Genomic DNA, 9,102 nt, shown 5'->3' on the forward strand with positions numbered 1-9,102 from the left:
CATTTATTAATTCATGAATAAATAATAGAATTTTAAAAACTATTTGAAAAGGCATTTTTAAAAAAAGGATTACGTACCTGGACTCCCTCTTCAATTTCCATTTCCTCTTTCCAGCTGCTTTTCCTATTAGCTGATCGATTTGCTTCATTTAGCTTCTCCTGTTAGCCTCTCTGACACTCTGGTAAAACCAGGCTAAACAATCCCAACTGGCCATGGGATGTAACAAGCTCTCTGATTGGCTGGAGAGCTTACCAGACATATCACATCCATAGAGTGTGGGTTTTTAAATCTGAAGTATTCATTGATTGATAAATGGTTTATTTATAAATTCTTTTTCAATTCGTTTTTAATGTCTATTAAAATATGAAATTCAGAAAATACTTTACTTTTACCGTGACATCCCTGTAGCAAACGTCTCATCTCACTGCGCTGCAGAACAGAGAGGTTCGGGAGATCCTTTGTTCCCACTGCCATCAGGCTGTAGAACACCTCAGCCACAGGAAGTGGACTAATCTAATTATTATTGTTTATTTTTTATTAACTGTTTTTATTATCAACAATGAGCTAATGGACACATGAATTTCCCCTTGGGGGATAAATAAAGTATCTATCTATCTATATCTATATATATATACAACAATCTTCATGTTACTAGAGACCTGCACTGCTTCAGTCACCTCTGGATGTCTGATTCACTGTCTACAAACTGCTGTGCAGCTCACAACATGTTATGATATGGAGATGCAAGTTAGCATGTCATGTAAGTTTAGGGAAATTTTCTTTCTTGACCACTAGTGTCTGTACAGTAAATGTAAAGCTACAGCCAGTTAACTTAGCTTACAGAAATATTAGAAACCACGGAAACACAAAGGTGACACCACCAGCTCCTCCCCTACAGCTCAGTCATTAACAGCGTTTCTCGATTCTTGATCTGCAAAAAGCCGACGCGTAAAATGTTTCATGGCTGGGAGCAGAGACTCGTTGCACCCAGCCAGTAAAATGACGTTTATTTCAAATGTTACAGCCATAAACATTCTCTAAAACTGAACACAATAAAAACAAATTCACACATTCACATTAAAAAAATATCACCCCATTGCATTGACAACAATGCATTGTTCCTACATAAACTGTTACAGCTCCTTTGTCGAAGCTAGAACATATTCATACATTCTATGCATCACTGAATGTATCTTAAATTCTACAATGAGCACTTCCACACCACTTGTGAACACTGTTACACTTCTTGATGACACCATAGAGGAATACAAATGAGCAGGAGTCAACAGGAGTATTCAAACACAAAGCAACTAAATGATCTTAATGTGTACGAGAGGGTGAAGAGTGTGTAGCACTGTCGCAGCTACACAACAGGAGCTACTGAGACCAGGATCTGAATGACCTGTAACTGTGATGATTGCGTCAGTCTTTCTTTAAGTGAAAGGCACCAAGAACACAAGGGAAATTCTCATCAAAAGTTTGTCACTATTTGGATTCTACCAGTAGAGATTTCTAATTTTACATTTATTTCATCAAATACAAAAAATAAAAAAGTTGATTTTCCACTTTCACTATATTTTACTCAGCTTCTCTTTTTTTTTTTTTTTTTGTTAAATAGCTGAACTAATTTCAATGACCTGGGCGAAGAAAAAAAGAGTAAAAAATCACAATCACAGAATCAAACAAATCGTTTCATTACCAATAATCAGTCCAACTGATTTTCTACCTGGTGTTTCCTGATTTCCATAGTTGGGCAGGTATGAGCAGCAGCTTCAACCTGCAATGTTTAATTAAAACATGCTACATATTCCCTTTAATCAATTAACTACAAATCACCTTAATTTTACACCACCACAGATTTTCTCTGGGTGTCCAAACATTTCAGAATCAAATAAAATTTCAAGTTAACTTTGTTGTTTACTGCAACATCTCATAAAATGTCTCAATGTGTGGACCTGACGTTTGTTTGAGGTAGGTAAACCATCACAGGGAACATTATTTCACCTCTTTATTGACCAATGTTGACTTGTGTTGTATTGAAGCTGTAAGCTGGACCACCTCTATCGGTGCATTCACTGACACGTCTGTGTGTGTAGACCAAATGTATGTATACTATACTTTCCCAATATTCAGTTGTACTCTGTTTATCCTTTGGGATTTGATTTTCAGAATACAGAGCTCATCAATGTCATGTTGTTCCAAGGGTTGAATGATTTATTGTCTTTATGAGCAATTTTCAATACGCAAGCTAATCAAGCTTTGACTTTTATTATAATTTAAGAGACAGTTTCAGACAAATATACTTACTACAGTTAGTTTGCTTCCTGTACGTCGTTCTCTGAATCATTTACCCATGGCCAAAGATGGTGTAGTTGAAGAAGACACTACACTAAAGGAGTGCTCGGTGTCTTCTACATCTACATTGCATATCATTAAGTCAGATAAAAAAACTAATGCTAACAAATGCATTGTTGTCTGATTCTATTGATGTACAATCAACATACATTTGTGATTATGTAAACTGAAAACACAGGCCAACAGATTCATTAAGGAAAATAATTGATATTTCAATCACAATGTCAATATTGGTCAGAAACAAAAAGTATTTTTCCTCAAATCATTCAGCTACAGCTTTTTTTGTCAGACAGACAATTAATTAGTGGACGTCTGAGTGTCCCTGAATGTACAAAGTGGCGCTCCCACACAAGAATAATGTAACTTTGATTTAGAAAGAAAAGGGGAATGAAATTGTTCCATGTGATGGGTTACCTACTTAAGGTGATTTGCATCTCTGCGAGTTGTTTTTGATAATGTACTTTAATGGACAAGTTGTAATATCAAACAGACTATTTGTAGTCAGTGGACTGAGATACTGGACTGTCCAATAAAAGAAACTTGAGAATGGACAGGCTGCACACTGTGATGAACTCGGACAGTATCTGTTCAGAATACAATGTCTGTTTGTTTTCCTCCTGGTTTCTATCAATAATCAAACTTCACTTTAGCCCCCTCGAGTCATCTGTTACATGAGTTAATGAATATTATTTATAGACCACTACCATTTAGTCCTCCTCGTTCTCCTCGTCCCCTCCAAACGACAGAAGGCTGTTATTCTTTATTTTCTTTCCAGGCTTCACCTCCTTCTTCTTCTCCTCCTCCTCTCCTCCATCACTCTTCTTCTTTTTGCTGGAGCTGGCAGTGATCCGGAATTTGTCTGAGGAGGAGCGCTTGGCTGGTTTCTTGAAAATGATCTTATCATCAGGAGGAGGTCCATCATCTGCAGACAAGATGGACGAGTGTCATTCAAACAAATACACTTTTTAGAGTTGTGCAAAGATTTCCAGGCAAGATGCTTGCTGTTGCCTTGACAACATACATCAACATGTTAAGATCCCCTCCATGCATGTTCCAAGATGTATAAAAATCCCTGCTTTGAATTACAAGTTGTGACTGATACAGTTTTTCCATAAAATAACATCTAAAAAATACCATTAATTTAATTTTCAGAGTCAATGCTGAGCATCTCTCTCGTGGTGCTGCAGTCAGCTGAACAGTCAGTCACACTGGCGGCAGTAGAGGAGATTATATCAGCATCTGGTTCAGTTCTATTTAACCTACTTTGATGAAAGTCAGCAAGTGAGCTGAGAGCACAGCTGACAGACACGGCATCAGACTGCCCTGTGTTTCCATCATCCTTCTCTAGTGCCATCACAATTAGTTTTGGGGAATCTGTTTGAAAAGTTTAGAGCCCGTCAGCCAAATAAAAAAATTAACTGACAGAGGCAACCACTGAGGTCCAAGCAGCTTGAGAACACTGGCAGAAGACCAGTGGAGAAAGATGCAGATGACTTGAGAGATTAAAATGATGAAAGCATTTTGACTCTAGCATTATTTTTTCACCTACAGTTTATGCTGAACAAAGACTTTTAGCAAAGAAAAATAAGAAAGAAAAAGAACAACAACAACAGAAAACAACAAAAAAGAAAAAGTAGTGATTTGACTGACAAAATCCAAGTTGGCTAAAGACACAAGTCAGCCACTTTTATGGGGCAGCCATAATTAAACCTCATCCCTCACTGAAAAATCCAGAATCTGTGATCCAGAACATGAATATGGAAATATCTTCCATTGGAAAAGTTTAACTACTGGATTCAAGATGTCTTCTGACCATTCTCAATATACAGTAGGTGCAATACCGGCTTCACTTTGCCATATCACACTTGTGTAAGTTGCCAATTGAACCAGCAATGGCTTCCAGTTGTGATCTCACAAATCATGCTGTAAGTACACACATTAAAGTGAGCACAGAGAAACTTTCCAATTTAAGCAGATCAATTTGAAAACGACGTCCTGGTGTCAAACTCTGAACATCTATTCTGCAAAATGAAGATCAGTCACTTCAGAGAAGTAACATTGACCATAACATATTTTTGAGCAGAGGGAGACTTTAAATTCAAGTAAAAAAAAATCCCAGCAACCCAAGTTTATAAGCAGTGATGTGATTAAAACATTTAATTGGATTTACAATAATAAACGGTTCTTGCTCATTCACTCTTACCTTTCTCTGCACCACCTCCAGTGCGTATTTTAGACTTGATCTTCTTCACTTCCTCTTCAGTCAGGTCTCCACCTTTTAGGACCACAACTTGAGGTAGCTCATCCTCTCGGTCACTCCCGCTGTCATCATCATCCAGTGTTGGCATCACGTGACGCTGAGAGGGGAATCAGGAACCGAGACAAAACAGGTTTTCTTTACCAGACACCCAGCCTATGCATGAAGTAACCCCGTTTAAAACAGTGTCATTCACTGCGCAGGGTGCGTTTCTCTGGATGAGAAAAGTAGGAAAGGAATGGTTTGAATGAACGAGTCCAATGTGGAAGTAGTGTCTTCAAACTATTTTATCAGCAGACGAGCCACTAAAATACAGTATAATATAAACCTGGCAAAACAGACAGCTAACGATGAGATTTCATACACTCTAATGAGCTGACGTGATCGCTATCCTGGGCCCAGGCTGCTAGCTCACACAACTAACAGTTAGCCTAAACAGCACATACCTTTGTATCAACAGTCGGCCCTTCTTTGTATCCAACATCATTTTTAAACTTCTTAAGAAAGGAGGGCTCCGCTGGTTTCACCCACGACACGCCACTGGCCTTGCTTCTGTTCATTGCAAAGCAGTACAACAACACAAGCGTACAGATATAACGTAGGCCTAAACAGATATTTAGATTAGCACAGGGTTCGCTATTGGGAGAATTTCCACTTTCAGAACTTCCGGTTGTGTAGGGGTCGCCGTAAAAGAAACGTGTTTTGTCGCGAACAGTCGTAAATCCAACCAATCATTATTCGTTCGTCTTCTTCTTCTTCGTTTTAATATCGAGTTAGCATACTTTAGCAGAATGCTAGCATTTTATGGGGAAGATCGCCTTCCTTGTAAGAAAAACAAAAAGGCATTAATATTTTTCATTTAAATTCTGATATATAAACGATACTATTTTGCAAGAACTATAATAAAAGTTGGGCTTTTGTCTAGAAGCAGGTGTAAATAATTATTTTAGCCGTTTAGCTCCATTCGCTCCCATTCTTTGAGGACTATCTTGCGAGCGCCCTCTCGGTGAATTACAGCCAAGTTCGGTACAACGGCATTAAACGGAAGTGGACGGTCTCTGGCTGTAGTTTCCCTATCTTCAAGTATGTTGCCGGGGTCTTTTCATGCGTTATTGGCAGGGGTTTTGAGTGCACTCGCCTCTTTTTCTGCAAAGCTGTCCCTTGGTGCAGACTACCTCAGAGAGATGTGCGAGTCCACACTGGGAAGCTGGACTGAAACGTATGGTGGAGCCACACACTGTAACTGGGTGAGACGGAGTGTTTGTGCTTTATTAATGCAGAAGTTTGGAGATATCCCTTTCAGTTATATATGGAATAGTTTCCATGGTTACGCATAGGGCCCGTGTTCACGTACAATGGAGCTCACTTTGTGCTAATTCAGTACTGTGGAAAAACTGAAATAAATATGACTATCCAAAAGTACGATGGGATTAAGACCAGGGCATAGCTATGAAGTAAATGACAGATTGCGGATTTTTATTGAGTCAATCACATAAACCATAAACACATTTTCGCTCACTAAAACACACTCTGCACTGTGATGCACTCATGATGCATAATGCATAGTGTTTTGTGAAGGCCTATGTCTTATTAGGAAAACATTTTAAATTAATTCTTATTACCCTCCATTTCAGTTGTGTTGAAATAAAAAAAAAATCTGTAGATATGTCATTGCAGGAAAAGTGTGTTTTCCTCATGAATGGCATTTATTTTAATCATGACATTATACTAGTTACAAAGTAAAAACAAACATACATACAACACATATAATAGTGACAAATTAAAGGAAAAATCCCAAACCAGATCTTAACCCACCTGAACTCATATAAGAGGTTTTCCTTTAATTTGTCACCCATCTGTGGCTGACTGCTGCTTTCCCATTTTACCTGTATATGTGTTTCCAGCTCCACATCCCCCTGCGGCTGCTGTGTGTAGGCCTGCTGTTCACCTGTAATGCTGTCATGTGGACCTTCTTCTCCAAGGCTCTCCAACAAAGCTCCTCTTCAGCCAGAGCCACAGTCACTACCACTGCATCTAACTTCATCTGCTCAGTAAGCTCTCTGAAATCTCCAATGGTGCTCAAAAAGTTTCAGCGAAAGCATTGAGATTCATGTTGCCTCCTGTGTTTGTGCGTCCAGGCCATCCTTGGGAGGGTGATTTTTGGAGAGACCCATGCAGCTCTGTGGTGGGTGGGCATCTGTCTCACCCTGTGTGGACTGCTGGTGCTTCATGGATCCACACCTCAGGCCCTCCCACAAGACGAAGGCAAAAAGGACAAGTAATGAGTAAAGTGGGTTGCCGCAAGTGTGCAGCCTCTGCTCTTCAGTCATGGTCACAACAAACTGTGGCAAGACTCCCTCAGAGACACATCATGAGAATCCTCAGGCACTTGGAAGTGGAAATGAGGTTTTTTAAAAGAGGTAACTCAGTGTCTTAATGCCAAACGTCGGGATATGTTGCACAGAACTGACACAGAGAGCATTCAGTAGCATCAGTCCCAGACACACCTCTGACATACAGACTAATATGCCCCTGTTGTTGTGGAGAGTTTTCTTTATTGTTTTTTTTCACTGAGCGTGTCGGTAATCTGTAGGCCATGTTCAGAACCCAAAAATATTTGGGGTTCATTATAAACTGTGTTGGGACTAATCAGAGTGTGTCAGAGGACGTCAGTACAGTAGTCGGTCTTTCAGTGTGACCCGGGACATATCTGTGTTCACACTCCTAAAAGAATGTTGCCACATGTGGTCCAGACCACCACTGAATGTGGTCTGAGTGATGGGATCTCAAATGTGTCCTCAATGTGTCTTGGGTGTGTTCACACCTGAACTTAGAGCTGTCCACTTGTGGTTGGATCACTTGAGACAGACGTTAATACAGGTCTGAACAGGTCTGAACAGGTCTGAACAGGTCTGAACAGGTCTGAACAGGGCCTTAGAGGTGAGTTGGTCACTGAGATTGTCAGGTTTTTGGGTCAATACAATTATGCCTCCTTCAGTCCAAAATTAAATTAATTTTTGAACCATAATTCAANCTTCAGTGTGACCCGGGACATATCTGTGTTCACACTCCTCTTTACATGAGTAAAGATAAGAGTTTACAGTTTTTTAATACACATTTCTCAAAACTTCACAAGCATTTNTAGAGGTGAGTTGGTCACTGAGATTGTCAGGTTTTTGGGTCAATACAATTATGCCTCCTTCAGTCCAAAATTAAATTAATTTTTGAACCATAATTCAATGCGTAAAATAACTTTTCTCTTTAGTTACATGAGTAAAGATAAGATAGTTTAAAGTTTTTTAATACACATTTCTCAAAACTTCACAAGCATTTACACTCGTCGACTGAGTTTGCAGTGTGAAGTGCTGAGTAGACTGCACACCAAAATAATCAGATATGGAAAACGGAAAGCTCTATACACATAGGTTTACTGCAAATATTTATTGATAAACCCAAAGGTTATTGATTATTATTGATACTTGCATTGAACCAAAATTTGCCAGCCTCCTTTCTCTCAGTAAGAGAAGACTGAAAACATTGCTGTTGTTCTGTCAGGAACACTCAGGTCAGGTAGTGCAGACCATCTGGCTGTGACAGAACCAGCAGTGAAGACAATCATGATCCAAATCACCAAGTAAAGACATCCTGTTACTGTCTTGTACATAATGTACCCTGCTTAATGCTCACTTGCTTGGGAACTACTTTTTGCCTTTGTATGTTCAGGCCAACGCTCACCCAGGAATCAGAGACAGGAATCACAAAAACACTGCACTAATATTTGTAACAAGTAAACTTATGATTTAATGTACATATGGACCATCTCATTGAATTTAAAGAGTAGTTCAACATTTTAGGAAATGCTCTTATTTGCTTATTTGTCAGGAACTAGATGAGAAGATTGATGCCACAGTGTCTGGTGAATGTAAGGCTACAACAAACAGGTAGCTTAGCATAAAAACGGAAGCATGGGGAAACAGCTAGCTTGACTCAGTCCAAACGTAAAAGGAAACTTGTTTTAAAAGTTTAATCTAATTACTAGTATTTTATTAATGTACAACTCTGGTTAACTGTTGTGTCTAAGATGTTAAACAGCCACCCACCACTAGCATGGAGCTGCAGCTGCAACAGATGGCAGCGCTCTTCTCCCTGAAAACCAGCACAGTGTGGAAGTAATTTGATGTATAGAATGAAAATGAGGCTGTATGTGTCTGTGTCAGAATAAACTGGTGTATAACTCGACCTGAGCCATGCGTAACCACATTCAGCACAGGTATGTGGAGGTTAACCTGCAAGGAAAGAAGGCTGCTGGTGTTAGCACTGCTACCGTTGGCCACACTCGGCCAACCAATGTGTCGTTGTTTACCTGACACTGTGATACCGCTAGGTCTGAGGAGATAACAGAACTTAATATGAACTGTTTTCCTGGGTGTTATTCCTCCGCTTCAGCGACAGTCAGAGCTGGAGACATTGTTTTTAGGTTGTCTGTCCAT

At 39.5% G+C, this 9,102-nt stretch overlaps 2 protein-coding genes across 3 annotated transcripts; one reads left to right on the forward strand and one right to left on the reverse strand.

The window, feature by feature from the left end:
• Positions 1–954: 954 nt before the first annotated feature.
• kiaa1143 (KIAA1143 ortholog) lies at positions 955–5,297 on the reverse strand. The gene is made up of 3 exons (XM_022753610.1): positions 5,059–5,297; positions 4,559–4,712; positions 955–3,277 (listed from the first exon to the last, which is right to left on the reverse strand). Exons 1-3 carry the CDS (start codon positions 5,170–5,172, stop codon positions 3,063–3,065), a joined length of 483 nt encoding a protein of 160 aa, XP_022609331.1. The 5' UTR covers positions 5,173–5,297; the 3' UTR covers positions 955–3,062.
• Positions 5,298–5,437: 140 nt separating this feature from the next.
• LOC111227643 (transmembrane protein 42-like) lies at positions 5,438–9,037 on the forward strand. Of its 2 annotated transcripts, XR_002665349.1 has the most exons (4): positions 5,438–5,859; positions 6,517–6,663; positions 6,751–7,552; positions 7,760–9,037. XR_002665349.1 is itself a non-coding variant. In XM_022753230.1 (3 exons), exons 1-3 carry the CDS (start codon positions 5,698–5,700, stop codon positions 6,892–6,894), a joined length of 453 nt encoding a protein of 150 aa, XP_022608951.1. In that variant the 5' UTR covers positions 5,438–5,697; the 3' UTR covers positions 6,895–7,626. The 2 variants fall into 2 exon arrangements, 1 of the variants encoding a protein (XP_022608951.1); XM_022753230.1 differs by lacking the exon at positions 7,760–9,037 and having other exon boundaries at positions 6,751–7,626.
• The last annotated feature ends 65 nt before the right edge of the window (positions 9,038–9,102 follow it).

The sequence above is a fragment of the Seriola dumerili genome, unplaced genomic scaffold, assembly GCF_002260705.1.
Source record: "Seriola dumerili isolate Sdu_G_001 unplaced genomic scaffold, Sdu_1.0 BDQW01000191.1, whole genome shotgun sequence".
NCBI lineage: Eukaryota > Metazoa > Chordata > Actinopteri > Carangiformes > Carangidae > Seriola > Seriola dumerili.

What these genes read in the sequence shown, in the direction of transcription:
- kiaa1143 (XM_022753610.1), bottom strand. Translation starts at nt 5,172, where the DNA reads ATGAACAGAAGCAAGGCCAGTGGCGTGTCGTGGGTGAAACCAGCGGAG. An exon ending in GGCCGACTGTTGATACAAAG is followed by an intron (nt 4,713 to 5,058) that starts GTATGTGCTGTT and finishes TTCCCCTCTCAG; the next exon opens with CGTCACGTGATGCCAACACT. An exon ending in TGGAGGTGGTGCAGAGAAAG is followed by an intron (nt 3,278 to 4,558) that starts GTAAGAGTGAAT and finishes TCTTGTCTGCAG; the next exon opens with ATGATGGACCTCCTCCTGAT.
- LOC111227643 (XM_022753230.1), top strand. Translation starts at nt 5,698, where the DNA reads ATGTTGCCGGGGTCTTTTCATGCGTTATTGGCAGGGGTTTTGAGTGCA. An exon ending in GAGCCACACACTGTAACTGG is followed by an intron (nt 5,860 to 6,516) that starts GTGAGACGGAGT and finishes ATGTGTTTCCAG; the next exon opens with CTCCACATCCCCCTGCGGCT. An exon ending in CATCTAACTTCATCTGCTCA is followed by an intron (nt 6,664 to 6,750) that starts GTAAGCTCTCTG and finishes TTGTGCGTCCAG; the next exon opens with GCCATCCTTGGGAGGGTGAT.